Here is a 26,654-nt window from a genome sequence, read left to right as displayed (position 1 = left end):
TGGAATTGTGAAGCCAGACCGGGATGTTTTCTTGAGAGTGGTCTCTTGCCCCCTCCCCTATTGTTCTTGAGCACGATGCCCAATGATCTGGCTACGCCCCACCAAACTACACTGCACCCCGTGCTGCCAATCTATTTACGACCCAGCACGTACACCATCGCTAGCCCTCCCGCGTCGTGCCTTAGATGGCCCGTCTGCCGCGCCGGGCCTGGGGAACCAATGCGCGTGCTCGGTTCTTCGTCTGGTCTCTCCTTGACTCACTCCCCTGAAGTTGATGGAATTCCTTAAGCCCCCCATATCAGAGGCTACCTAGTGTGCCAAGATGCCTTGTGCTGGGGCAGGGTAATCCTGGTTCTCTAGGCAGTCAAGCCTTGGGTTAACCCACACTTGCAATTATAGAGTACGTACTATCGTTTCGCATCACCAAGCTTCGAATACATATAGACCCCCTTCGTCGCTCGAAGCCATTCTCCTTTTCACTCTCACCAAACACTCTCATACAAAGACTTGGCAACTCAGACAACTCAGTTCTACCCAACCATTAACACTACCAACAACCCTTTGCACCTCAACTCTTACAAACACACAACTACCACTCAACCTCCTACAACCGCAACCATGAGCTCCCCTTATACCGTCCAGATTCACCAGAGCACCAAGGAGCCTTCAATCTCCAGCTCATACAGCTACTCTTCTGGTTCGTACAGCTCCTCAACTAGCACAACACCTCGATCTCTTTCTCCTGGCGAGTACCGCGAGTACGGGGCTGGTAAGTCGCCTGCCACCGAGTCTCCGGGCTCTTTAGTTTTTAGACCCATTTTAACAGTTGATGCAGATAAACACACTACACAAGTCGCCAAATCTGGTCGCAACTTGGTTATCAACCACAACAAAGTCTCCTACGAGAAGGACTCGCCAGCGCCGACATACGCAGGCGCATATACACGAACCTGAGCGACCCTTCAAACTTTTAATATTTTCCTTTGTTTAATGGAATTAAACAGCGATATACAGCGAATGTGGGCTAGAATATGGAATGGCGTTTTTTTTTTTTTTTTTTTTTTTTTTAATTTCGAAGATTCTGAAGCAGAATCATTTTGCCCACCGCGGCGATGTATAATGGACAACTAGAGAGTGTGGATTTTGCAGCGATCAAGATTGATTGATTGATAGACGTGGCGAGAAGCTGGATGGGGAGTGGTTTCCTTTTTCTTTTACTTGCTGGCTGTCTGTTGTATTTTTATTACTCTCTCAGCGGTGGACACTTCTTGGTCCGCGCTGACTTTCTAGAAGGGCCAAATTTCCCGTCTTGACCTCTTACAAGACAAAACGGCTGGATGGGATTTGGGACGACCCGTCGGACTGGTCCGATGATTATTATTAGGTAGTGAACCAAATTTCACATACGTGTTGGAAGAAATTTTCCAACACGCACACACCACTCTGACCTGTTTCATCTCCCCCTCCCCTTGCTTAATTTACTTTGTGCCTTGTTCCTTGATTTTTTGGAAACTTGAAAAATAAGGGTCTAAATGAAGTTGATGGTGTGGCGGGTTGGGCTCTCTGGCTCTTAGAGGTATTGTCGGGTTGGAGGGGGACTTTGTTTTGGGTTCCCTCCCGCTCGGTACCTGCAGCCCAACTAGTCGCAGGGATCGTTAAGAGCTTCTTCTGCAGGTTTCCTCCACTGCACAGCTTGAAGAGAATCTCCACGTTGCGAGAGGCCATCAAAAACAGGCTTAGACTGCGAAAGCTGAAGTGGGATTCCACCATGAATGGGTCATTCTCTTACTCACTGCCCAACTGGCGTGTGTTGATGAATTGTATCGTCACACCCCAAAGCTCCGTGTTAGTCAATCTATGTGCGAGACTCAGGAATAGATAGTAGAACTCAATATTTAACGATACATAAATACAAAGACCTGATAAAAGGTCTCGTAGCGCCTGTTTGTTTGTTGTCTGTTACCAACATGTACCTCTTACCAAAGCCATCAACAGTCAATTCATTTCACACATTCCAAAAAAGAAAACTCCACATTTAGCATCATGAGTACAGTTTCTGTACCGAGGCTCTCATGACCCTGGGCCAGGTAAGTACCCTGCCCTGTCGCATGACATCATGATCAGGCGCCACCCTCACGCTTGGCATACTCGTCTTCGATGGCCTCGTCGTACTTCTTCGCAGCCTCGTCCTGAGTCACGGCGCGGGGGTCGTCGTGGAGAACACCCTCCTTGATGAGAGACTCGGGGTCTGGGCGGTGCGAGATCTTGTCGTTGAGCTTGTCCTCGAGCATGTGTTTCTCGAGCTGTGAGGTCTTGTCAGCAAGCGTGGATCTATATGCCACAGCTATGGGGGGAAAACTCACCTCCTTCTGGTGTGCTAGGAGGCCTGGCGCTGCGGTAGAGGCTGGAAGGATGTTCTCTGTTTGGGGGCAGGATGGTAAGCAATGTGTACATAATGATTGGAGTGAGGGGGAGTCGCTCACTCTCGACAAGCTCGGAGCGCTCGGGGCGGTGCTTGAGATGAGCCTCCAACGAGTTTCGTCGTTCGACAGGGGAGATGGGAGAGTCGTCAACGAGCTTGGGTTGCTGCTGCTCGGTTGTGTCGGCCATTGTGACGTTTGAGAGGTTTATGTGTACAACGGTTTAGTAAGAGTCCAGGTGTAAAGCGCAAATGCGAACTGATTGATTTAACGCAAGTGTTTTGTTGTGACAAGGTCTGAGGTTATGGAGGAAGAAGGTGAAGAAAGGAAGGGATCTCAGAACGAATGCGGCGATGTTTAGGTTTATATCTATCGACTAACAACTTAAACGGAGCTAAGGTCAGGTCTATGAAATGGGCCGTTGATGCGGCAGCGCAAGACCATGTTTATCATGCGCAGGCATCGCATTGCATGTTTGGACGGGCCCAGGCTTGGTCTGGTTGGCTTGTTCCGTGAGCATGCCATGCCACCTTGGAGAGCTGCTACCCCGCAACCGAGAAGCTGACCTGCGTCAGAAGACAGGGGATTGGTCGATCATTTGTTATTACAGTAGGAAAAGATGAACGTAGCTCACTTGTTGTGCCTGAACGGATGTGGAGGTGTTATTACTCGGTTGACGATAGGACTTGATGAAGTTAAAGATCGGCTTGGAGCTTGTTTGGCGGGGAACGGATGGGATGCAAGCCAAGACTCAGGCTGCTCAGATCCGAGGGATGTTGGGTTGGGGATAGCTAATAGGTATGGAGTAGTTTGAATGTGGGCCACTTTATCTGGTTCCTGGTAATCAATTGCATTACATAGTAGATTGCAGTATAAGTTGTTCGCATGAGTTTGGTTGTTTCCAAAACCATGATGATCCTTCTCACGCTTCAGGCCACGCCTCCTTCGGCCCAAGCTTTATATGGAGAGTAGCGACTTTATATAACAAACCTGAAGCAACGTGTTTACGAATAGGGGGTAAGGGAAGTTTAGTAGCCAAAGCTTGAAGTTTAAACAGCAGTTCTTCTGCACATCAGCGACCTTGGTTTACCAAACATGATATACTGCTGATGAAACCATTGTCGGCAAGTTATTCAGGCTCTATCAAAGACCAACCCCCCTGTAGAAACCAATTCTTACATAGGTAGAAACCCATCCCCATTGCTATTAACAGCAATGGTTAAAACCCAAGCAGATTGAGTCAAGTTATCACTAGATCCATCCTCAAGGCAACAACAGCTAGTTGAGACGGGTTTTATTCCTGGAATAAATCAACTATCCTAGGTACGCACAATGACGACACATCGTCGGCTTGGGCGAGTAAAAACCAAGGCGCCAGTCTTTAACACAGGGATACCTACTATTACAGTACCTAAATCAGAATGGGTTAGAAACACAGTTTGAGAAAATGGCACAAATGCCCACTCTAAGAAACCCTCTTCTTGTTCATAACCATGATAAATTGCGTTGCCTAAAGCAAACTTTTTAAAGACGCGCGTATTGATAACAATACCCAAGGTAGCCGGGTAGATATTTGTAGGTCCAGTACTTCCTCCCCGCCACTTTATTGCGTAAGGCTGCCAGTAATCCAGGGGGCTGTGCCGGGCGGAAAATTGTCGGCGTTTCGTCACTCCCAGTCTCACTCCCGTCAGGCACCACGAGAACATTACTGAGCATGACCGACCGACCTCAATTCCAGCCACACCACACCAAATTCCAAACTAAAGCTTCCAGAGTTTCCTTTGGATTAAACATCGCATTTTTTCTACTTCCTCCGACTCGTGATAACCAAGTACTACAATACCTTCATTCGTTTCCACGGGTTAGAGCTTGATTGACCTTGCTTGGCCTTTAGATGCTCGTTTAAATAAACATCACGTATAGCAGCTACCTATCTATCTACCTATCCACCTTTCCTCCCCCCTCCCCCTCTTCTACAACAGTCGCACACCATGGTACTGTATAAACTCTCTCACGTTGGTGCATACTTCGCTGACAACTCTCGTTCAATTTGTAGGGAATATCAAGACGCCCGAAGAACAAGGGCGCCGGTGCAGCCGATGACGGCGCAAGCGGAGGCGCGAAGCCCAAGAAGGCCACCTTTGAGACAACCAAGAAGAAGGAGATTGGTGTTTCCGATCTGACTCTGCTGAGCAAAGTATCTAACGAAGCCATCAACGAGAATTTGAAGAAGCGATTCGAAGGGCGCGAGATTTATACCTACATCGGCCATGTGTTGGTCTCTGTTAACCCTTTCCGAGACCTGGGCATCTACACCGATGAAGTCCTTCAGAGTTATATGGGCAAGAATCGACTAGAGATGCCTCCCCACGTTTTCGCCATTGCCGAGGCCGCATACTACAACATGAAGGCGTACAGCGACAACCAGTGTGTCATTATTTCAGGAGAGTCCGGTGCCGGCAAGACAGAGGCGGCAAAGCGCATTATGCAGTACATTGCTAGTGTATCCGGTGGAGAATCAGGAGATATCAAGCAGATCAAGGACATGGTGCTGGCAACCAACCCCCTACTCGAATCCTTCGGAAATGCAAAAACGCTACGAAACAATAACTCGTCAAGATTCGGAAAGTACCTGCAAATTTACTTCAACACGCAGGGTGAGCCTGTGGGTGCCGACATCACAAACTACCTCCTCGAAAAGACGCGAGTGGTGGGCCAGATCACAAACGAACGAAACTTCCACATCTTCTACCAATTCGCCAAGGGTGCCTCGCAACAATACCGGGAGACATTTGGTGTTCAAAAGCCCGAGACCTACGTCTACACCAGTAGGTCAAAATGCTTGGACGTCGATGGCATCGACGACCTTGCTGAGTACGAAGATACGCTCAATGCAATGAAGGTTATTGGCCTTTCCCAGCCTGAGCAAGATCAGATCTTCCGAATGCTGTCAGCTATCCTGTGGATTGGAAACATTCAGTTCCAAGAGGACCAGAGCGGTTACGCTGAAGTCACAGATAGATCTGTTGTTGATTTCGCCGCTTATCTGATGGAGGTCACTCCCGATCAGCTTATCAAGGGCATCACAATCCGAATTTTGACACCTCGAAACGGTGAGGTTATCGAGTCCCCTGCCAACCCCGCCCAAGCGCAGGCTACTCGAGACGCCCTGGCAAAGGCCATCTACAGCAACCTCTTCGACTGGATCGTCGAACGCATCAATAAGTCTCTCAAGGCTCGGCAACCAACCACCAACACCATTGGTATTCTAGATATCTATGGATTTGAGATCTTCGAGAAAAATAGTTTCGAACAGCTATGCATCAACTACGTCAACGAGAAGTTGCAGCAAATCTTCATCCAGCTAACTCTCAAGGCCGAGCAGGAGGAGTACGCCAGGGAACAGATTCAATGGACCCCTATCAAGTATTTCGACAACAAGGTTGTTTGTGATCTCATTGAGCAGATTCGACCTGTCGGTATCTTCTCCGCCATGAAGGATGCCACCAAGACTGCGCACGCTGATCCTGCTGCCTGCGATCGTACCTTCATGCAGAGTATCAATGGCATGTCGCACGCTCATCTTACCCCACGACAAGGAAACTTCATTATCAAGCATTACGCCGGTGATGTCACATACACTGTTGAAGGTATCACGGATAAGAACAAGGATCAGCTTCTGAAGGGTCTGTTGGCCCTCTTCCAACACAGTGGAAACGAATTCGTTCACACCCTGTTCCCTCGTCCCGTTGACACAGATAACCGAAAGCAGCCTCCCTCTGCAGGTGACCGTATCCGAGCGTCCGCTAATGCTCTTGTCGATACTCTGATGAAATGCCAGCCTTCTTACATCCGTACCATCAAACCAAACGAGAACAAGTCGCCAACAGAATACAACGGCCCCAACGTTCTCCATCAGATCAAGTACCTTGGTCTTCAAGAAAACGTTCGTATCAGACGAGCTGGTTTCGCATACCGTCAGGACTTCGACAAGTTTGTCGACAGGTTCTTCCTTCTATCACCTGCTACTTCTTATGCTGGTGAATTTACCTGGGAAGGTACTACAGAGGCTGCCGTGAAGCAAATCCTTAAGGACACAAGCATTCCCAAGGAAGAATGGCAGATGGGTGTTACAAAGGCGTTTATTAAGGCTCCCGAGACGTTGTTTGCTCTAGAACATATGCGAGACAGGTACTGGCACAACATGGCTACTCGAATCCAGCGAATGTGGAGGGCTTATCTCGCCTACCGAGCCGAATCTGCTACGCGAATTCAGCGACTCTGGCGTAAGAAGCGAACTGGAGCTGAATATCTCCAGCTCCGTGACCATGGCCATCAGGTACTTGGAGGCCGCAAGGAAAGGCGCCGTATGAGTCTGCTGGGCTCTCGACGTTTCCTAGGTGATTACATGGGCGTCAACGCAAGCACCGGCCCTGGCGCTCAGATCCGTAGTGCCGCTGGCATTGGCTCCAACGAGAAGGCGGTATTTTCATGCCGTGGTGAGATTTTGGAGGCGAAGTTTGGTCGTTCCAGTAAAGCCAGCCCTCGCATTATCGTTATATCTAACAGCAAATTCTATATCATTGCCCAGATGCTTGTCAATGGTCAGCCGCAAATCACTGTGGAGAAATCAGTTCCTCTGGGAGCCATCAAGTTTATTGGTGTCTCATCAGCTCGCGATGACTGGTTCTCTCTGGGTATAGGATCACCGCAAGAGGCTGACCCTCTGATGAACTGCATCTTCAAGACCGAGATGTTCACTCAGATGCAGCGAGTGATGCCAGGCGGCTTCAACCTCAAAATCGCCGAGACGATTGAGTACGCCAAGAAGCCTGGCAAGCTGCAGCAAGTCAAGGTGCTGAAGGACTCACAAGTCCCAGCCGATTACTACAAGAGTGGTGCTGTGCACACTCAGCCTGGCGAGCCACCAAGCTCGGTCTCCAAGCCCACGCCCAAGGGCAAGCCTGTGCCTCCTCGTCCCATTACTCGCGGTAAGCTTATCAAACCCGGAGGTCCGAATGGTAGACCATCTCGCATTCAGGGCAACCGAGCCGCCAAGCCCCGTCCAGGAGGAGGCGCGCGGGCTGTTCCTCAGCCACCAGCTGCTGTTTCTGCCGCTGCCTCTATTCCAGCTCCAGCTCCAGCTCCAACTCCAGCTGCACACAACCCTCTCCCAAGCCATGCCAAAGCGGCCAGCGCTGCTGGACGAGCACCACCTCCACCCCCGCCTCCTGCTGCCCCAGCACGACCACCAAGTCCACCTAAGGTGATGGCCAAGGTCCTGTACGACTTTGCTGGTCAACGAGAGAATGAGCTCTCGATCGCCGCGGGTCAGATAGTCGAGATTGTGCAGAAGGAGAGCAATGGTGAGTACAGTCAATTTTTAATCAGATATAGCTCAACTGACACGTTTCTAGGATGGTGGTTAGCCAAGAATCCCCAGACCGCACAGCAGGCTTGGGTTCCTGCTGCATATGTTGAGGAAATGGCTCCCCCAGCACCCCGAGCCCCTCCCGCTCCTCCACGATCCAAGCCAACACCACCTGCGCCCCCGGCCAAGCGCCCTGCTGCTGGCCGCAAGCCGGCTGAGCTCCAGCAGCGTGATTCTGGCATGAGTCTTAACACGCCCAATGGATCCGATAGCCGCAGTAGCACCCCTACACCTAGTTTAGGTGGTAGCTTGGCCGACGCTCTGCTAGCCAGGAAGAACGCTATGCAAAAGGAGAAGGAAGACGACGACGACTGGTAGCCGACATAACGAGTTTATGCTTCACGATGTTAACAAGGAGTCGAAAAACAAGAAACTTGATGGTGTAGGGCACAGGAAAATTGTCTGCACCTGCACGCACGATATACATATACACACAGCGCGCTAGAGCGAGGCGGAAGAGGAGACATGGCATGTTGCTTTTTTCTGTTGTATACAAACAAGACTGAATTGGGCAACCGAGGTGTAGAAGCCGCAAGGAATTCATGGCCGAGTTTGGTTTTTATTCTTGATGCTTTGGGGCAAGCGTATGCAAAAGCGTCGTTCTGAATGACTGCAGGACGGGGACATTCATATACATAACCAGGACATTACAAATTCTTAGAAGGAATAAATGCTTTTTTGATTCAAGGTTTTTATGTGCTATTGCTGTGGCATCTCAATCGTCTGAGCCGTCCTTTTTCAACACTTTTCTTCTCCGTATCAGCTCTGCTAGTGGCACATCGTCATCATCAGCTTCTCCAACCTCTGACTCTTCCTCATCAACACCGTAATCTCGTAGTCGATCACCATCCGCATTGACCCATCCAAGGCCTTGGTCGAGCTCGCGATCATACTCTTCATCGTCATACATGTCGAAATCGTCAACCTCTTCCAGCTCCGCCATGAGCTGCTTCTTGCGCCTCTCATCATCGGCCTGGCGCTTGAGAAACCCGGCCTTGTACTCGCTGGAGCTCATGTTTGCTTGGCGCAATTCTTCGGCATAGTCGCGATTTCCAGCTGGCCAGCCTCGTGCGGCTCGACGAAGTTTGTCCGGGTCCGGTGGTGGCCAGAGACCTTCAACGCGGTTGAAGCCGTTCTCTTCCCATGCCCAGCCTTGACCGGTGCCATCCTTGGAGATTTTGGGGCTTCCCGCAAGAGGGAAGAACCACCAAAGGATATTGCGGGACCCCATCGCCTGTGACATGTTGGAAAAGAAGCCGATGTCGTATGGAAACTCGAGTTTCTCGAAACGGACCTTTTCGCCGTCAGGTCCCATTATATCCCACCACTCCTTGGGACCTTTGTCCATCAAAGCTTCATGGCGCTCTTGTTCCCATCCTTCGATCATAGTCTGGTTGAAAATCCATGACTTAACAGTGTTAATGAGCATGATTCCTAACGCAACGGTGGTGACAAAGTTGACGATGGCAATAAGAGACATGCAAATTAGTCCGTAGAAACTAGGGCCCAAGTATGCAGGCAGATGACGGTGTTCCCAAATCTGGGAGAAGCGCTGCCACAGGAAATAGCCCAGCATCCACAGCGACATGTTGGTGTAGATCAAAAAGCGTAGGAAATGGGGAAACGTGGTCATGGAGACGCAATTCCTCGTCCAGGGACAGTGATGATCCATTCTGGGCACACATCTTGCACAGTGACGGCAATGATGCGCCCTAGCAGGCTTGGGAGCCGCACATTTGTTGCACCATCGTTGACCATCAGCCTCAATAACACGGTCTTTGAAGATATAACGGCCCGGATCGGTGGTAACGGCGCGATAGTACGTTATCCAAAGGATAAGGAGGAGACTGTTGAAGGTGATGGTTTCGCGACGAGAGGGAGGACCGGGTTCGAGGGTGGTCGAGTAATGGAACAGAAACTGGGAGACGTAGCCGAGAAATATGATGAGGGCGCAGACAGAAGGCACGGCGAGGCCCTTGATGAAGGGCACGTCGTTGAGGCCGGCCATAGTATAGGCAATGAGGCGTCCAAGAAGTTACATCACAAGAAAGCTAAATTTAACCTGTAGGTACTAAGCTTGATTGTTATCGAGATAGGGAGGGGACCCCTAGGGGATAGTGGACCGTTTAAGTCTTGGAGGCGCTGTAAGTAAAACAGCCAGCGAATAAACGTCAGCTTAGGTAATTGCCAGGGGTGGAAGAAAAGAGTCGTCAGCCTATCCCTTTGATATCAGTCAAAATTGACCAGGGGGGTTTTCAGTTCAACTTTAAGCTTCTTTTTCTTTATCACGACTTTAACAAAGACGACGATGTCATGAACAGTTCATTGATGTGTATATCAATTTGAAGGCTTGTTCTCAACTTCATACAGCGCTTATATGATTGCGACGGCATGAGTAATTTGAAGGCGTACTTGAGCTTTCATATCTATTGTTTAAGTCTGTCTTGGTTTTGAAAGCCACCATCATCATCATGGCTGGCGATACGGTGGTGCAGTTATTTGCGATATGGTATACTTTCCCATCCCTTATTCATCAGATAATGCTAATACTAATCTGATTGGTAGTGCTGTATCTTCATTCTTTTACATATCTCAAACTTTCGAACGTCATTCTCTAACTGGTTAGTCTCAGCTTTCTGTCTTTTAACTATCTAGGTACCTGTATGACCAGAAACTAAATAAGATTACTTAGAGAGCCCGAGACTTTCGTCATTTCTTGTATTTCTTCTTTCTGGCTTAGTTTGCTATGGGGTCAGTTGCATTACCAAGTGGTTTCCTGGCGCAGATGGTCGTTTCACATCGCACCGTCGTCAAGGCTCATTGCTCGATGGTGTACCTGATGCTGCATCCAAAAATGAAAATTCCCATCTACCAGGACGGCCACGAAGGCTGTCACTTCCCGTACTTATACTGTGCATTGTTCTGAGGCTCGAAATCTTTCACCGTGTAAACTATCAGCAGCAATGCGCGACTCCCGGCCTCGAGGTAAGTCCAAGCTATGCTGATACACAAATCTCTGGAGCCTAACAACTATTCAGTCATTCCTCTGCGTCCTTCTCTTCGCCTATGAAATCTTTACTTCTCGAAAGAAATGGGGATTTCCACCCCCAGAAGATCCAGATGATCCTTGGCGCTCATGCTTTGATGACTTGATCGACTGGTTCAGCGGCCCCAGAGTTATACTCACTGTGGCAGTTTTCAGCATCCTAGTTTTCTCTACAGGCACCTACCATGCTATCAGCCAGATCACACGTTCTACGTATTACTGTTTCGACATGGTTGAGAGTAGGCGAATGACCCTTGCTCTGCAGTGTATGGGACTTATGCTCGATGTCATCGTCCTCCTCCTCCTCTGGCGCCTGTTGGCTTGGTCCCGAACCGCTAAGCTTCGTTTGCGAACTCTGGGGACAGTTTTAACACTCTCGTCGCTGTCGATGGGTCTTGTGTGGGTTGGGAGCCGAATCTTCAGGGGCTCATCCGTGTTACATGCTGGATTTGGCTTCTTGTATGGGTTTGATATCATTGTTGATAGTGTCGCATTCGCGGCTCTCATGATATCGGCCACTTTCTGGGCATGCGAAACATCGCCGCTCACGCCAGCTAGTATTATCACGTTTCTTATGGGAACGGCGAAGGCCTGCCAGAACATATTCCAGTATGGAGACTACCTTCATCCTAAGCGGCTTCCCGAGATCATGCCACTTTACATGATTGCGTTTGGAATGATCGCATTCACCTACACTCATGGTATGCGCTCTGTCGTGTTCATTCGACGCTTCTTCCTCCTGGCTCTTCTAGTTGGTCTTGCCATGGGAACTACCGTGTTTATTGTCAAAACAAAACCACAGACATTTGTGCGCCACCCTATCAATGACTTCATCTACAGGGCCAACATCAGACAGGGTCGTTGGATGCAGGAGGCAACAACAAGTAAAAGTCTTCCAATCGCCCACAAGATCTATAAGGAGCGTCACAATGACCGTGACCCCCCTCCGGCCTTCGCGGACTGGTATGAGCTTGCCAAGAATACTGCCGTGATTGATCGGTTCGATCAGATTGACCGAGACTTGGCTCCATTCAAAGCTATCACTCCACGAAAGCTCCGGCAACGCACCTCCTTGGTATCTCAGATGCCTGGTGTTCATGTTATTGGAATTAAAAACGGCAACGCATCAAGACTCCCTGAAATCAGTGGACATGATGCAGAGTTGCTAGATAGCTTGGTGGCTTCCATGAACAAGTTTTCAAAATTCCTGCCTGACATGCTCTTCCCCGTCAACCTGAGCCCTTCTCCAAGAGTTCTCCCATCATGGGAGACCGCCAATGGACAGAGCAGGGCGGATTTGACTCCTATAGTCAACCTCATTTCAAAGAGGTCAGTTGAACGAAATGGTCCTGATGACGGTGAAGGAGCGAAACCTGCGGAGACCCCCTTCCCCAAGCCATTGCCCGCATTGCCCAAGTCTCCTCAGATGGATCAGCAGTCCATGGTATCTCCAGCCGACTATCGCCAGATGCAAGTCGAAGGATGCCCTCCAGGCTCAAGAACCCGAACCAACCCTCACTGGAATATCGGCGAATTTTGCGCCGACTGCGTGCGACGACACTCGAAGGCGCAGGTAATGGTCAATTGGGAGAGGTCCCTAGAGTACTGTTCTCAGCCTGATCTCAAATATCTTCATGGGATGTCCCTCTCAAACCCTCACGCAGAGCCCATTAGGGACCTACTGCCCCTCTTTGGACCATACAAGTCAGAGCCATTCCAGGACATCATAATTCCCCTACCGCAGCCCGAGGACGACAAAGCTGACATCAGCTGGAACTTCGATCGCCGGTACGATTCTATGTTCTGGCGAGGTCAAACCGGTGATGGATACATTTCGAACCAAGCTTTGCGAGGCAGTCATAAGTTTCGACTTCTTCACATGATGGGTAACAGGAACCCAGAAGACAAAGTCTCGATGATTCTCCCATCGGCAAAGGACCCGTCTATATACCAGCATGAGAAAGTCCCTATTGCAGAAGCGAATCTCGTCGCGCCTACAAGCATCGGCATGAACGACTACACAGGCTGCAAAGGTCCCAATTGCGAAATTCTTCGCGAAACGTACCCCATTATTGAGGAATCCAAAGATCAAGAGCCCCTTGAATACCGTTACGTTCTTCTCTTAGATCAAGATGATAAACCCTCACCAGACCTCCTTCGCGTGCTCCGCTCAAAGAGTGTACCTCTCATCTCCACCCTCTTCCGGACGTGGTATAGCGATCGTCTGATCCCGTGGCTACACTTTGTGCCCATTGACACGCGTTATCAGGGTCTACACACCACTTTGACGTACTTTACCGGCACGCACAAGAAAGCGTACATCAACGGGCGCGACACCGACATGAAAGGGCAGACAAAGGATGCAGCGTGGATCGCTCAGCAAGGTGCCAAATGGGCGGAGGAAGCCCTGGGCGAGAAGGACAGGGAAGTGTATCTCTTCAGGTTGATGCTCGAATGGGCGAGATTGGTTGATGACAAGCGTGATGATATTGGGACAATCAAAGATGACAAGGGCGAGTTTCAAAGCTCGCCTTGGACAAAAGACCAGAACTGGCAACTGTAATTATTCAATTTTATGTATGGGTTTCATTGTTATATATTTCTATCTCTTTCAGTTTTGTTGTTCTGTCCTATTAGTCGATGGATATGATAAACACCAGCTGAGTTCTGTCTGTTTTAGGTATACATAACCATTGACTGATTAGTTGATTATCTTTTCCAATTTCATGTAAACCATAGTTCACTGGTTTTGCAGAAAACCCAGCAGACTCGTTAAAGTAAGAGTGGTGAAAATCACATGAGCGGCATATTATAAATAAGCCGATCGACTTATACGTCTCCGTGTCCATGCCAGGTTGCCTAGCTACCTATATAGTGCATGTATTCCGGCTCAAATGACTGGTTCGATTGTAGGCAAAATTCTGACATCTCTGCATGTGCTGGGATCGGTTAACTGAGATACAAGTGCTGTAATCTATCAAAACAAATACATCGCAATAATCCCAACATGGTCACTCCACAAAACGGCACCGAGACGGTCGACTCGGTCCGTGATAGCCCGACCAACCAAGAAGTAGCCCAATCCCGTATGAGTCTTGGCCCCAGTCCGGCAAGTGTCTCTTGAACATCGGAAGCCGACGGCGGAGATGAGTCCGGATTCAAGAACCAACAAATCGATTCATGGTAAGAGAGGTCGGGCACGGGCATGCATTTCTATCTCTCAGGTAATATGCACTCTTCCGGTTGATTTGGATATATCTTGAATTATAAAGCGAGGAAACAACAGAGCAGGCCCGGTGAGCTAGTCTCGTCTTACTTTGTCGGCTGAAGACGCATTGTGTCGGTGAAAAGTCCAACTTCATCGGTGGGGATTAGGATACCGATTGGCCGACGTTGATACGTACTGAACTGAGAGTTACGTCGGCTCGATTGTTTAATGAGATGTACATGTCGTTGAGCTTGGACCAACAAGAGAGAACCGAAGAGTGGATCAGATCTGGTGATGTCTCACGAGAGGATCTCGGTGAAGACCCGGCACCAGGCTCGAATGGGGCAAAGGAAAATTTGGTGCGTATCCGTACCATTGACACCCTCCTCCAGCTAAAAGTTTTATGTGGCATTGCATTGCATTGCAGAAATGCTGAAGTACCAGAGGATTCAATGGCATGAAAGTGGCCTCATGTATGGGTTTTGTGGTTTAGTACTTTCAGACATCTAAGATGATATATTACAACTAGGAGCCAGTCGTGACATACGCGACAGTCAGGAGATGCAGTGTTGAAGCTCGCGATATTGTGTGTGTGCATATTCATCATGTCGAGAGCTACGGATACTCGGTCCTTGATCGTTGGTGTCCTTAACCTCGGTGAATCCGTTCTTACCTGCGTGCCTGCCACCAGATCGCTCACACGGAAGAACGAAGAAGAAAAGACAAACGGAGTGGAGAGCCGAACCCCGACTTTAACCAGTGAGAATCCCTGAGCATAGGTAACGATGGGTCGCTTGGCATGTAGGTCCCTAGCTGCCCATGCTTTTTTTCCCTTTGTAAAATCTGGGGTGACGAAGACAAGGTGAGCTGATTGATACGGCATGCCTTATGAAGCCAAAGGCTTTGTGAGCGGAATTTAGCCACCCTGGTCTGGTGTAACCAGGCAGTACATTGAGGGGGGAAACAAAAACAAAAACAAAAAAATAGGGCGATTTAGAATATAACGCGTTTTCTGTTCTGGATTCAAGATACGCAACAGCTCTGTTGTGCATTATCCACAGATGTTGGAAACAGCGTTGCCGCTGGTCAGCCACCATGAATGAAATAGTACGTCCCCAAGTGAGTGTGTAATCTTCTTCTCTTCCCGAGGTCAGAGCCGAACAAATTTGTGGCTACGTGACCGTATGTCCTTCTCACCGAGCCGTGGTGGAGTTTGGCGGCAGGGCGGGGAATGTACGGCAATGCTTGTTACGGTTCGACTTGGGGTAGTTTTCATTTCTTCTCGGGATGTCAAGCGCTGCTCAGGCGCGCCTATAACGGCATAGGAAGCTCATTGTCAATCTTGGGCGTACGTGATAAATGAAGAAACCAAACTCAGTGGCGCCATAGGACAGTGACAGTAGTGTACGTCGAGCTGGTCTCTAGTGTAAGTGTTAACACGAGCGCAGCTTTTATGCCACTCAAATCGTTGTCTTTGCTGAGTGCTCGCCGAATGGGCCATGCCGGTTGATCCTAAATCATTGCGACTTTCCGCCCAAGTGAGAAAAGAAGGCTCCATGAAACCTCTATGTATTGACAAGGTACTGCTGGCCAGACTGACCTGGTCGAGGCAACAACCAATGTTGTGAATGACAGCCTGGACCCAAGAGAGGAAGCCCAGGCTGCTGGTGTAAGCCTGTGACATTCGAACTGTACCGTCTGCACTCGGTGTTGCACTTCCGGTCAAACACCAAAGTAGCAGCATATCAGACGGGCCCTTGCACGGATCTTTTCGCAGGGTACTATGGACCGCGAACATGCCATGCGGCGAACAAGGTTTAGACATCCATCAGCCCGTAGTCTTGGTTGTACACACATGTGGTACAAATATGGACTAAGCGGTATCTAAGCGGTTGAGACAGGTTGATGGGAGCAGGCGACTGTGTACGAATTTCACACATATATTGCAGTACGAATCTGCAGATTATCCACTCCGGTAAGTTCCATTGTTCAAGTTTTTCCTTTCATTTTTTTATTTGCTTTTTGTTTGCGGACTCGGAAGTGCAATTGAGAGGCGTAACTAGTGGGCAACATCTTGTCAGGTGTAGTCAGGGCTGGATCAAGATGAGCATGAGGGTTCGAAATTTAAGAAGGTGATCTCTAATAAGGGCTGAAACATACCGAGAGCACTGTTATCGTTGTCGTTCGGCATGTTGTTTAACCTCAATACCAATGGACGATATGTGGTTGAACAACATACCTTGTATACAACGAAACGAGGAGAAATGGGTTGCTTCAGAAAGAGGGATATCCAGTCGCTTGTAAGAAGGTTAAAATTCGAAGTGGAGAGTGAAACCTTCTATAAAAAAGACAGCAATGCCGAGGAAAGTCCCTGTCAGTTTGTCATTTAGAAATTAGAACGGCAGCAGAAGCAACCTGAGCCAGCTGTTGCCGCCGGAGCCGCGCATCATTAACCGGGCATCTAACGTTCCATTTTGGTGTCACCTTGACCTTGACCCGACTAGCGGGATGCAGATTTGATTAATTAGACCATTCTAGGTCCTGACAATTGGTTACAAACTGGGGTTTCTTCTGCTATAACACGCCGGCGGTAATACTAGAGATAGGTACTGTGGTTTGGGGGGCACCCGAACCGACGGGAGTGTGTGCAAAGGTATGGTCCATCTTGGCCAGGTTTTATTGATCCTAACCTATTCTGTCTCACCTGTCTTGTTCCATGAACTTCATCCCACGACAGCTCGTTTATCAAAAGGTACTCTCAAGAATGTGGTTGGACACTTCAAAGCCTCTAACCAAGACAAACCACTTTATCTGAGACTCATATTCAATGACCCTCAACAACTTTGTAGAGCTTCCTCTTACTAAGACGGCTCTATGGAGCAGACCTCAACAGCTCCATGTTCGCTGTCCATGTTTGATATCGCCGATTGTTGTCAACCTCGACTGATCTTGACCCCAGCTCAAGACATTCAAAACTTCCCAATGACTACTGCATCATACAGTAATCTCGTGCCATTTCACCCCATTCTAGGTCCCTCGAATGTGTTCCCGGGCCGGTCCCTGATACTGGACTCAGGTACAATTTCTAGGCGATCCCACAGAAAGCTACTTGCATGTACAGCAGTAGGTTAGTACCTAACCTACCAACCGGGGAAATCCACTTCCCCTCTGGCGGGCATCTTCACCAACAGCGTTCCTCTCCGCCGTGGAGGACCTGAGGAGCCCCAGGGATTGCTCCCGCCCACACCCCTCCCTAGGCTCCATTTTCACGCTGTGAGACCCCGAGCGAGGCTCTGGTTGGCTGCAAAACTCGCGACGTCTTTTGCCCACGCCCTTCTTGTCCGATTCTTTCTGTCTCTCCACGCCACTCCATTCACCTCAGGTTGGTCTTGGTGAAGACGGAACACCCTCGGTCTCTTTCCACAGCATAAACTCGAGCTTTCTTTTCTTGCTCTTATTCTTTCTCTTGCCTAATTATTTTTCTCTTATTGACGAACCCTGATCCGCTCTCATCATCTCACCATTACGCTTCTACTCACCTTGACGATCTCATCAAGAGTTACGACCCGTTTTACATGGTACGTGCCTACATCATAGGCCGGCTCTTCGTATATACGACTCCCGTCTCGCCCTCTCGAGCCTTGATCCGATCAGACCCTTCTTCAACTACCACAAGCTGGAAATTAACTGCGCGTCTCTTGAGTCGCAGTGAATGAAACTGCCCTTCGCCAGTACTATTCAACTACATATTTTGCGCTGCGCATCCACCCCCAATGCCGCTTAATTGTCCGTTTGATTCAAGGTCCAACTGTTAAGCTGTTGCCGGCTTTAATTTCGCCGAATCATTGCTATTTCCGTTCCACATCCCCATAACCTACCTACTGCTCAGTTGCCTCTTTGGACCCGGCTGCAATCAATTGAATTATTTGTTACTCCTAAGGATTGTCCTACACTTTTCCCAGGTTCCCTCAACTCGCCCCAGGGTGTATTATTCTGCCCTGTCAACTCAAAAACGATACCCACTAAGAAACCCCTTGCCGGTAGCCTGTCCCTCACCACATTCTCGGCACACAGCTTATATACTTCGAATCCTCCTCGGAAACCCCCAAGGCTGGCCCAGAGCACGCCAAAAAGTTACAGTATTATTTTGCTCTACCCACAACCTACTCTTATACTTTGTGTCTAAGAACGTCGTGGGAAGGTTAAAATACCACTCACGCGCGCAACACATCAATAAACCCATCGCTCTTGCAGCCTCTCTGTGCTATCTACTTGGATTTGCGCCTACACAATTAATATACTTGCGCATGGCAGATTGATAAAGACAGCCTATCACGTCGCGTACTTTAAGCTGTTGGATGATTGGCAACCTATTCCAACACCTGCAAATCGTGTTGCCTTCGAAACTTCCTTCCTTCTGATTTGAGATAATGGGTGTTTGATTGTTCCCAGCGCCGATTACATTTCTCGATTTATCAACATGAACTCTGTCTCTTACAGTATGGCTGAGGCTTCTCCAACTCCCACGACTGCGTCCATCAACCAACACCAACACCAACACCAACTACCACATCCGCCGCCGTCACCGTCACCTTCGCAACCGACCTCCGTATCCGAAACCGCCCCGACCCCTTCTTTGCCCTCAATTTCATCGCCCTCTGCTCAATCTGCATCGCTGCCTGCGGTTCTTGCAGCTGCAACCGCAGTCGCATCAGTTTCCGCTCACTCACTCCCACAGAATCCAGACGAGCTTCCCCCCCTCCGTCAGCCGTCACCCACTTCGCCGGCGCATTACACATTTGAGCAGCATCAACAGCAGCAGCATCACCACCATCACACTCACCACCACCTTCATCCCGTTACGCCGCCTCTTAGAAAAGACACATGCTCTTCCATCTCTACTCAGGCGACGACCGCCACCTTGGCCTCTACAGAGACCAATAACACATCGTACAGTGCCGATACCTCTCCTAACTTGCACCAGTCTATCTTCTCTATAAAGGATGGTTCCGACGTCTCTAACAGCCGCCGCACGAGCAGGAGACGGACCGGACCCCTTTCTCAACAGTCCAGAGAGCGCGCTGCACTCATTCGAAAGCTCGGCGCATGCATTGATTGCAGGAGGCGAAGAGTTGCTGTAAGTTGTTATTATCACCGCCAAGTTCTCGCAAATGAACTCGTACCAACGTTTTACTACTGCAGTGCCACCCCAGTCATCACAACATGACCTGGGAGGATGTCGTTTCCAAATTTCACCGATCGCACAGCCCAACTATCCAGGATATTGCACCTTCGCTCGCTGCGGCTGGTCGGCCATTGAGCCCCGCTGCTATTACCAATGTCCAGGCCTTGTTCACACACGACACACAGGAGATGGATATTGATTCCAGCACTTCTGGTTCCAATCAGCCAGGTCGACCTCCACTAAGCGACGCTCGAATCCGAACCCCTCTACCTTCGGGCCCCCGCCTCGAAAAGTCATTGTCATTGCCCGGCATTGAGAGTTTCAAGAACGATCTCCAAACCAATGTAGGACGTATGCTTTCAACACCTAGCCGAGACCGATACACCTCTGTACAGGTTATGTTCCTGTTCTGGCAAGACGATGAAGATGTTCCCACGATCCAGTCCGCTGTTCGAGAACTTGCCGAGGTGTTTGATAAGTACTATCGCTACAATTTTCAGGTTCAAGCCATCCCATCATCGTCTGAAGGATGCAAAAGCTCATGGCGGTGGCTCTCGAGGCAATTGAACGAGTTTGTTGAGGATCGTGACGAGCGTGATGTGTTGAAAATAGTGTATTATGCGGGACACACATATCTCGATAGCAACCGTGAGATGGTTTTGGCTAGGTAAATGCCTGTCCCTGTTTCCACAACAAAAAAATCGTTACTGACTATGGCAGCTCTCGGGATCCAGAACAAGCCTCGACAATCCGATGGGGTGGTATCCAACAAACATTGGAGGAAGCATGTGCAGATACACTGATCATTATGGATGCGGCATATTACCCGTCAACTAGGATGATTCGCCAACAGGGTGTTTTGGAGCTTCTTGCGGCATCAGTATCGGAAGAGCATTTCTACGATATCGATCGGTGCGCATTTACACGCGCATTAGCTGAACAATTAAGGATCAGAGCGGCACGCTTGAGTCCTCTGTCAGCGGCGGAGCTACATGCGAATCTTTTCTCCCACTACTCCAAGATGGTACAGGACAAGCATCCAGAAAAGGAAGTTCTAACCAGCTTCCCGTCGCCGCTGCATATGATGATGTCTGGCAACTCAAGGCTCCCTTCCATCTTTCTCTCGCCTGTATACGAAAACAATCATATGCGGAGTAGCTTCTCGTCATACGAGAACAGCCCGCAGCTACATCTATCAATTCGACTAGATGATGACAACGTGGACATCGAAAGTTGGAACGAGTGGTTGCGTCTGATGCCTGAGGGTATCAAGGATATCAAAGTCGAGGGTCCGTTCCGAGCTACCTTTAGATGAGCAGCATCGGACTCCTGAAGGCTTGGTTATGAAGATGCTGAAAAACATCGATCGCCAGTTTCCCACGCGTACACCTCCAGAAACGGGGGTTGCTGGTCCTCCGAAACAAGGGGGAATATGTTGGGTTTTCCTGAAAATGGAAAGCATTAACAGCCTTGATTCTGGACGTTCCAGCAACAATAAGCACTGTTATTTGGTGGGCGGGACAAAAGCTCTCCGACGAAACACCCACGAGACCACAACTCACAACTCCCCTCTCATGACGACAATGACATTATTTGATTATACTATATAAGTTTTTTGACCTGGGACATTGGACGACGGTTCCGTGAAAGATAACGAACGGGGTTTCTGGCGGAGAAAAAAGCAACGGAGGTCCCAGCTTGATTTGCATAAACTCGTGCTACTTAACGGTCAAGCTGATGGACTTACACCCAGCACTAAGATCAGGGAAAGGGATGGGATAGCCTGCACTGGATTGGAACGGTGAAGAGGGTAAAAAGTGAGTCAGAAATCTACAAGAGCAAGCATGAGACACGTTATATATATCCCATATGCATGAACAGCGAAGCAACCTGCAGGTTGTGTTTCAGCAAAGCCGTTTAACCTTTTGTCTCATTAAAAAAAATCAGTTTTCCGATTTTGTTTCAGTCGCATCTACAAGAATGGCGTGCAGGCATGTGACAAGACAGCAGGCAGGGTCTTGGTAAATGCAAGTGATAATGACGACAGCAGTACAGCATCTGGAAGCAAACAATAAACATCCGTGCAATGTGATGCATGAAAGAAAGAGGTCGGGCCACATGAGTCGGGTGGTAGTCTAGATAGCGCAATTGTTATGGATTAGGTGGTAGATTGGGCGGGACCATAACCATGACCATGTTGAGGACGGACCATCCATATTAGTTGCTCATGAGGGGTTGGGTCTTTGTTTTGACATGGGAAGAGATGAGGGGAGAGGAGGGGGATGGAGGGGGAAAAGAATTGGGCTTCAAAAAAAAAAGAGTCAGTACCTAGACAGACATCTGACCGAACAGGGAACTCAGGTACGCTACGCTGCAGTAGGCAGAGTTGCCAGCAAGACAAAAGAAAGTAATGCGACATTTGTTATGCAAATGATAGGCGGTAAAGCATGCCACATCATGAGCGCGTCCAAGTCCACCCACCATGACCACTTTGAGAGAGATGTCGTTGGAAATCTTGGGCTTTGTACGGGTACTGACTGAACTAGACCGGGATGATATGTCGTTCACAAACCACCCCACCAAACGACAAAAAGCTGCTTTGATATTGGACGACAACAAACAATTCAGACCCGAAAGATCCCATGCTAAAGTGCGGTAAGGCCGTCAATTGTAGTCTACCTTGGCATGCCTGGGTACAAACAGTACCTAGGTAACTACTAATCTAGTCTAGATAGTAGGTAGATACGTAGTCAGGATGTACAGTTATCCTCTGTGAATGTTCAGTGACCATGATACAGCACGGCCCAGCCATTCATTTTGTCACCGTAGTGACGACCTGAAGAACGAACGGGAGGGACGGGGAAAGAAATTTACTTACTAGACCATCCCATCAGAGCCTTGTCTGCTGAAAAGGTTGGTTGGTTAGATTGGGTCGAGTTCTGATTTTGGTAGGTATGGACTATCCCGTGGGTCTGGGGCCTGATACGATTTTTTTTTGTCTCCATCATTCGTCTCCGTAGCCGCTGCCACTACTGCACATGCTTCCTGCACCTGCTCCTCCTGCTCCTACTCTTACCTGCTCCTCCAAGCTCGATCCATTTCATACTTGAACAACGACATCTGCAACCTGGACCCAACCTCTTGTCTCTTTTTTTTTTCTTCTAAAAAAAGTCTTGAGATTCCCTCAAACTACCCGACTACTTTCCTTTTCTCTCTCTTCTCCCCTCTCTTCTCAATTCCCTTCCCAAACACCCCACATACCCCATTACTGATTCGATATGGGCGGCGTTGTCTCTGCATTCTCTAGTACTAGCGGTGAAGACCCCATCGCCGCGCGACAAGCTCTCGAGAAGCAACTTGCCGACAGAGAAGAAACCATCGCGGTCCTCGAGGAAGACCTTTCCAAGAAAGAGAAGGAGTGCACAACAGTTTCCAAGGATGCTGAGGACTTGAGGGAAAAGATCAAGGAGCTCGAGGCCCAGTCCTCTCTCGCTCTCGACGAGACCCATGCCCGTATTGCCATCCTCCAGGATGAGTTGAAGAAGGGAGGTGACTCGAACTCTGAGGAGCTCCGCTCTACCAAGGAGTCCGCTGAGAAGAACGCCCAGGAGCTCGAGGATGCCAAGGCATCTCTTACTGCTACTGAGGAGAAGCTCAAGGGGCTCGAGCAGGAGAGGCAATCCATTGCCGACGAACTCGCCACCCTCAAGTCTGAGCTTGCCGAGGCCAAGGAGGCCCGCGAGGCCCTTGAGGCTGCTCTGACAAAGGAGATTGCCACCCTCAAGGACCAGATTTCCGAGGCTGAGCAGAAGCACCAGGCTCTTACCAAGGCCCACAGTACACTTGAGGAAGAGCTGGCTGCCGCTTCCAGCGCTGCCGACGAGGGCAAGCAGGCTCTGACCGGATCCGAGGACAAATTCACAACCCTACAATCCAGCCACGACAAGCTTGAGTCCGAACTCAAGGCCGCAGCCACTGCCCTTGACGAACAGAAGAAGGCTTTGGCCGGTTCAGAGGAGAAGTACGCCGCCCTCCAAGTGACTCTCGACAGTGTCAAGGAACAGTCCGACTCCCAGATCGCCGCCGCAAAGAAGGACCTCGCCGAGGCCCAGGAGAAGATCAACACCCTCCAAGAAACACACGGCAAGCACCAGGCCGACTCTGAGAATGAGTTGTCTGAGCTCAAGAAGCAGCTGGCTGAACTGTCTGATCTCCAGACCAAGTACGCCGCTCTTGAGGAGACCAACAAGTCTCTTGAGAACGAGCTTGCCGAGCTCAAGGAGAAGTTCGCCGACCTCGAGAAGACCAACGAGTCTCTCAAGAGTGACTCCTCTTCCGAGCTCGTGGCCGCCCAGAAGGATGCTGCCGAGTGGAAGGAGAAGCACAGCTCTCTCCAGACAACCCACGATGGTCTGACCCAGGACCTCGAGGCTGCCAAGAAGGATCTTGCTGCTTCCGAGGAGACCCAGAAGAAGCTTGCCGAGGAGCACACCACTGCCTTGACCAAGGCTCAGGGCGACTCTTCCGCTGAGCTCGAGCAGGTCAAGAAGGAAGCCGCCGAACTTGAGGCTAAGCTCAAGTCCACTGCCGACGAGCATGAGGCTCTCAAGAAGGAGCGTGACGAGCAGGCTGAGAAGCTCAAGACTGTCACTGGCGACCACGAGACATCTCAGAAGAAGCAGGAGGAGACCGAGGCTGAGCTCAAGGCCGCCACTGAGAAGCGCGAGTCCATTGAGAAGGAGCTCAACGAGAAGTCAACAAAGCTTGCCGACCTCGAGCAACAGATTGAGGAGGCTCAGTCCAAGGCCGCCAAGGCTGAAGAAGACCTTGACGCTTTCCAAACAGTAAGCAAACAACACAGTTCAATACTTGCTCATGCACTAACACTCGCATAGGAGAAGAAGGAACTTGAGTCCAAGATTGCCGATCTTGAATCCAATGCTGCGAACTCCAAGGAGTCTGAGTCTGGCCTTACCACCAAGCTTCAGGAGGCCGAGGACAAGGTCAAGAACCTCGAGTCTGAGGCCGCAAAGGCCAAGGAGTCCGAGTCCGAGCTGAAGACCAAGGTCGAAGAGGCTGAGGCCAAGGTTGCCGCCCTTGAGGCTGACGCCAAGAAGGCTCAGGATTCTGAGTCCGAGCTGAAGACCAAGGTTGATGAAGCTGAGGCTAAGATCGAGAGCCTTGAAGCCGAGGCTGCTAAGGCTAAGGAGGCCGTGGCCAAGGTTACTACTCTCGAGGCTGACGCCAAGAAGGCCCAAGACTCCGAGGTCGAGCTGAAGAAGCAGCTTGAGGAAGCTCAAGCCGCTGCTGAAGCCGAGAAGAAGGAGTCTGCTGACAAGACAAAGTCTCTCGAGGACGAGCTCAAGGAGCTCAAGGAGAAGTTCGCCAAGGCTGAGGAGGCCGCCCAGAAGGTCGAGTCTCTGGAGTCTGAGAAGAAGGCCGCCGAAGAGAAGGCCTCTGCTCTCGAGAAGGAGAAGACCGATGCTGAGGACAAGGCTAAGGCAGCACAGTCTGCCTTCAGCAGTGCCCTCGAGAAGGTTAAGGCCATCCAGGGTGAGAAGAAGGACGCCCTTGAGAAGGTTACAGCTCTTGAGGCTGAGGTCAAGGAGCTCAAGGAGAAGAGTGCCACCAACGGCACTGCCGAGGCTTAAGCGGAGGATTTTGAATTGGGATAATGCTGCTGATGAAACCAAAAAGTGTTTGTTATACGATCTGTGACGCCGGATGAACTGAAATGTCTGATTCATATCACGGGAAACGAAGGAGTGGACTCATGCGTCTTTGATGAACTCGATACCCAAATAAATAGTTTTTAGAAGAGCGTAATTTAGATGAGCGTCTATGCCACTCTTTTCATGTCATGCTGAGAGTTTATTCTTTGTGAGTGGGCTTTTGCATTCTTCTTTTTATAGTGATGAGTAGTAAGGTAGCCAGCCCCTTGCGCTGGCATGTCTCAAAAATCTGCTCTGGGACGAAATACACAAGGTTAGCCGAGGTGAAAGAAGCTTTGCTAACCATGACAGTTTTTTTTTTTTTTTTTTTTTTTTTTTTTCGAAATTTAACTTGAGGAGTCAACGTTCTAACTATCCTATACTTAAAAGACTAACGTACTTAACGACAGCTAGCTAGATATTTCTGCTTGTACTGTCTGTCTGCACTCGATCTTAAAATGATTGATATTGACGGTGGCTGCATCGGCTCCAAGCCACACCCGCGGCTTAAGCATCTCTGATTGGCCCACTTGGTCTCTACAGCTCAACACTAGAAACGTCACAACTTGCCAATATCAACCTCCATCATCACCGTCATCTCTACCTCCCTTCCTCTTCCTCTGCCTTGTCGATCCTAACGCCAATACAACAAAATGCGCTTCACGACTTTCGATACAAGCGCCCTCTTCGCCGCGCTTCTCGCCCTCCCTGCCGCTCTCGCCTCCGACTCTCTAACGCTCTACCTCCCCGCAAAGCCCAACCCCTTCACCCTTCCCGCCTCGACGCACGCAACGCTCTCCTCAGCAGGCGTTCATATCTCGGCTCCTCTGTCTGCTGCCAACACATTTGTCTTCCACAATGTCACGCCTGGATCGTACCTCGCTGACATACACTGCCCAACGGACGCGTTCCACCCGGTGAGAATCGATGTGCAGCCTGAGGAGGGTGGCGAGGGCATTGTGCGTGCGTGGGAGACGTTTAGAGGTAATGACTGGAACAACAAAGGAGAGGTTATGCCTGTAAAGGAGGGAACCAAGGGCAGGGGCTTTGAGGTTCGGGCTATTGGAGGGAAGAATTACTTTATGGAGAGGCCTCAATGTAAGTCGCCACCACTATGAGATGACCTGTTGATTTTATGACAATACTGACATGATTTTAGTTTCCGTCCTTTCCATCCTCAAGAACCCCATGATTCTCATGGCTGTTGTCAGTCTGGGTCTCATGGTTGGTATGCCGAAGCTCATGGACAGCAGTATGTCTTACCGTCCCCTTTCTGCATCCAATTTATACTAACAAGAGTCACAGTGGATCCCGAAATGCGTGCCGAATTCGAAGAGCAGCGAAAGAACAGTGCCCTGAGCGGTGTCATGAGTGGCCAGGCTTCTAGTGACAACCCTCTTACCAACTTCGACATGGCTGCGTACCTTGCTGGTTCCAAGCCCAAGGAGGGCGGCAGCCCGGCCGCATCCAACAATGGCGGAAATTCTAAGAACCAGGGCGTGAGACGGTAAAACATTCACAACTGGTAAAGTATATAACAGTGACAAAAGGTGGATATTCAGTTCCAGGACATATCGGTGGGTAATAGAGAGGCAACATCATAAGACATGGCATCATATGCAGTTAGATGGATATCATTATTCGATTGATTTA

General features: G+C 49.7%; 8 protein-coding genes across 8 annotated transcripts; 6 read left to right on the top strand and 2 right to left on the bottom strand.

The window, feature by feature from the left end:
• Positions 1 to 483: 483 nt before the first annotated feature.
• EDB82DRAFT_489010 (uncharacterized protein) lies at positions 484 to 1,065 on the top strand. Its single transcript, XM_025729729.2, has 2 exons — positions 484 to 769; positions 836 to 1,065. Exons 1-2 carry the CDS (start codon positions 619 to 621, stop codon positions 952 to 954), a joined length of 270 nt encoding a protein of 89 aa, XP_025588925.1. The 5' UTR covers positions 484 to 618; the 3' UTR covers positions 955 to 1,065.
• Positions 1,066 to 2,120: 1,055 nt separating this feature from the next.
• On the bottom strand, positions 2,121 to 2,610 carry EDB82DRAFT_521117 (uncharacterized protein; the record flags this gene model as incomplete). Its single annotated transcript, XM_025729730.1, has 3 exons — positions 2,121 to 2,303; positions 2,364 to 2,419; positions 2,484 to 2,610. The coding sequence occupies 3 exons, from the start codon at positions 2,608 to 2,610 to the stop codon at positions 2,121 to 2,123; spliced, it is 366 nt and encodes a 121-aa protein (XP_025588926.1).
• A 1,471-nt stretch (positions 2,611 to 4,081) lies between these two features.
• EDB82DRAFT_488998 (P-loop containing nucleoside triphosphate hydrolase protein) lies at positions 4,082 to 8,520 on the top strand. Its single transcript, XM_065608342.1, has 3 exons — positions 4,082 to 4,414; positions 4,477 to 7,786; positions 7,838 to 8,520. The coding sequence occupies exons 1-3, from the start codon at positions 4,412 to 4,414 to the stop codon at positions 8,167 to 8,169; spliced, it is 3,645 nt and encodes a 1,214-aa protein (XP_065465726.1). The 5' UTR covers positions 4,082 to 4,411; the 3' UTR covers positions 8,170 to 8,520.
• On the bottom strand, positions 8,521 to 10,058 carry EDB82DRAFT_488996 (Palmitoyltransferase PFA4). Its single transcript, XM_025729733.2, has one exon. The coding sequence runs from the start codon at positions 9,857 to 9,859 to the stop codon at positions 8,567 to 8,569; it is 1,293 nt and encodes a 430-aa protein (XP_025588928.1). The 5' UTR covers positions 9,860 to 10,058; the 3' UTR covers positions 8,521 to 8,566.
• A 33-nt stretch (positions 10,059 to 10,091) lies between these two features.
• Positions 10,092 to 13,495, top strand: EDB82DRAFT_70417 (uncharacterized protein). Its single transcript, XM_065610034.1, has 4 exons — positions 10,092 to 10,360; positions 10,417 to 10,472; positions 10,535 to 10,836; positions 10,890 to 13,495. Exons 1-4 carry the CDS (start codon positions 10,323 to 10,325, stop codon positions 13,458 to 13,460), a joined length of 2,967 nt encoding a protein of 988 aa, XP_065465725.1. The 5' UTR covers positions 10,092 to 10,322; the 3' UTR covers positions 13,461 to 13,495.
• Positions 13,496 to 18,467: 4,972 nt separating this feature from the next.
• EDB82DRAFT_70049 (uncharacterized protein) lies at positions 18,468 to 20,882 on the top strand. The gene is made up of 3 exons (XM_025729736.2): positions 18,468 to 19,242; positions 19,308 to 19,957; positions 20,011 to 20,882. Exons 1-3 carry the CDS (start codon positions 18,586 to 18,588, stop codon positions 20,603 to 20,605), a joined length of 1,902 nt encoding a protein of 633 aa, XP_025588931.1. The 5' UTR covers positions 18,468 to 18,585; the 3' UTR covers positions 20,606 to 20,882.
• Positions 20,883 to 22,568: 1,686 nt separating this feature from the next.
• Positions 22,569 to 24,941, top strand: EDB82DRAFT_521112 (uncharacterized protein; the record flags this gene model as incomplete). Its single annotated transcript, XM_025729737.1, has 2 exons — positions 22,569 to 24,134; positions 24,186 to 24,941. The coding sequence occupies 2 exons, from the start codon at positions 22,569 to 22,571 to the stop codon at positions 24,939 to 24,941; spliced, it is 2,322 nt and encodes a 773-aa protein (XP_025588932.1).
• A 372-nt stretch (positions 24,942 to 25,313) lies between these two features.
• EDB82DRAFT_488976 (uncharacterized protein) lies at positions 25,314 to 26,635 on the top strand. The gene is made up of 3 exons (XM_025729738.2): positions 25,314 to 26,099; positions 26,161 to 26,253; positions 26,307 to 26,635. The coding sequence occupies exons 1-3, from the start codon at positions 25,655 to 25,657 to the stop codon at positions 26,510 to 26,512; spliced, it is 744 nt and encodes a 247-aa protein (XP_025588933.1). The 5' UTR covers positions 25,314 to 25,654; the 3' UTR covers positions 26,513 to 26,635.
• The last annotated feature ends 19 nt before the right edge of the window (positions 26,636 to 26,654 follow it).

The sequence above is a fragment of the Fusarium venenatum genome, assembly GCF_020744135.1.
Source record: "Fusarium venenatum strain MPI-CAGE-CH-0201 chromosome Unknown EDB82scaffold_1, whole genome shotgun sequence".
Lineage (NCBI taxonomy): Eukaryota > Fungi > Ascomycota > Sordariomycetes > Hypocreales > Nectriaceae > Fusarium > Fusarium venenatum.
Note: the sequence above shows the minus strand (reverse complement) of the source record. Positions and strands in the feature narration are given on the sequence as shown.

Bases quoted from the DNA above. Each gene is read 5' to 3' on its own strand.
- EDB82DRAFT_488998 (XM_065608342.1), top strand. The intron at 7,787-7,837 runs GTGAGTACAGTC...ACACGTTTCTAG, and splicing joins TGTGCAGAAGGAGAGCAATG to GATGGTGGTTAGCCAAGAAT.
- EDB82DRAFT_70049 (XM_025729736.2), top strand. From the start codon at position 18,586: ATGAACTCTGTCTCTTACAGTATGGCTGAGGCTTCTCCAACTCCCACG. The intron at 19,243-19,307 runs GTAAGTTGTTAT...TTACTACTGCAG, and splicing joins GCAGGAGGCGAAGAGTTGCT to TGCCACCCCAGTCATCACAA. The intron at 19,958-20,010 runs GTAAATGCCTGT...TGACTATGGCAG, and splicing joins CGTGAGATGGTTTTGGCTAG to CTCTCGGGATCCAGAACAAG.
- EDB82DRAFT_488996 (XM_025729733.2), bottom strand. From the start codon at position 9,859: ATGGCCGGCCTCAACGACGTGCCCTTCATCAAGGGCCTCGCCGTGCCT.
- EDB82DRAFT_70417 (XM_065610034.1), top strand. From the start codon at position 10,323: ATGGCTGGCGATACGGTGGTGCAGTTATTTGCGATATG. The intron at 10,473-10,534 runs GTTAGTCTCAGC...AAACTAAATAAG, and splicing joins CGAACGTCATTCTCTAACTG to ATTACTTAGAGAGCCCGAGA. The intron at 10,837-10,889 runs GTAAGTCCAAGC...ACAACTATTCAG, and splicing joins GCGCGACTCCCGGCCTCGAG to TCATTCCTCTGCGTCCTTCT.
- EDB82DRAFT_488976 (XM_025729738.2), top strand. From the start codon at position 25,655: ATGCGCTTCACGACTTTCGATACAAGCGCCCTCTTCGCCGCGCTTCTC. The intron at 26,100-26,160 runs GTAAGTCGCCAC...ACATGATTTTAG, and splicing joins CTTTATGGAGAGGCCTCAAT to TTTCCGTCCTTTCCATCCTC. The intron at 26,254-26,306 runs GTATGTCTTACC...CAAGAGTCACAG, and splicing joins GCCGAAGCTCATGGACAGCA to TGGATCCCGAAATGCGTGCC.
- EDB82DRAFT_489010 (XM_025729729.2), top strand. From the start codon at position 619: ATGAGCTCCCCTTATACCGTCCAGATTCACCAGAGCACCAAGGAGCCT. The intron at 770-835 runs GTAAGTCGCCTG...CAGTTGATGCAG, and splicing joins GTACCGCGAGTACGGGGCTG to ATAAACACACTACACAAGTC.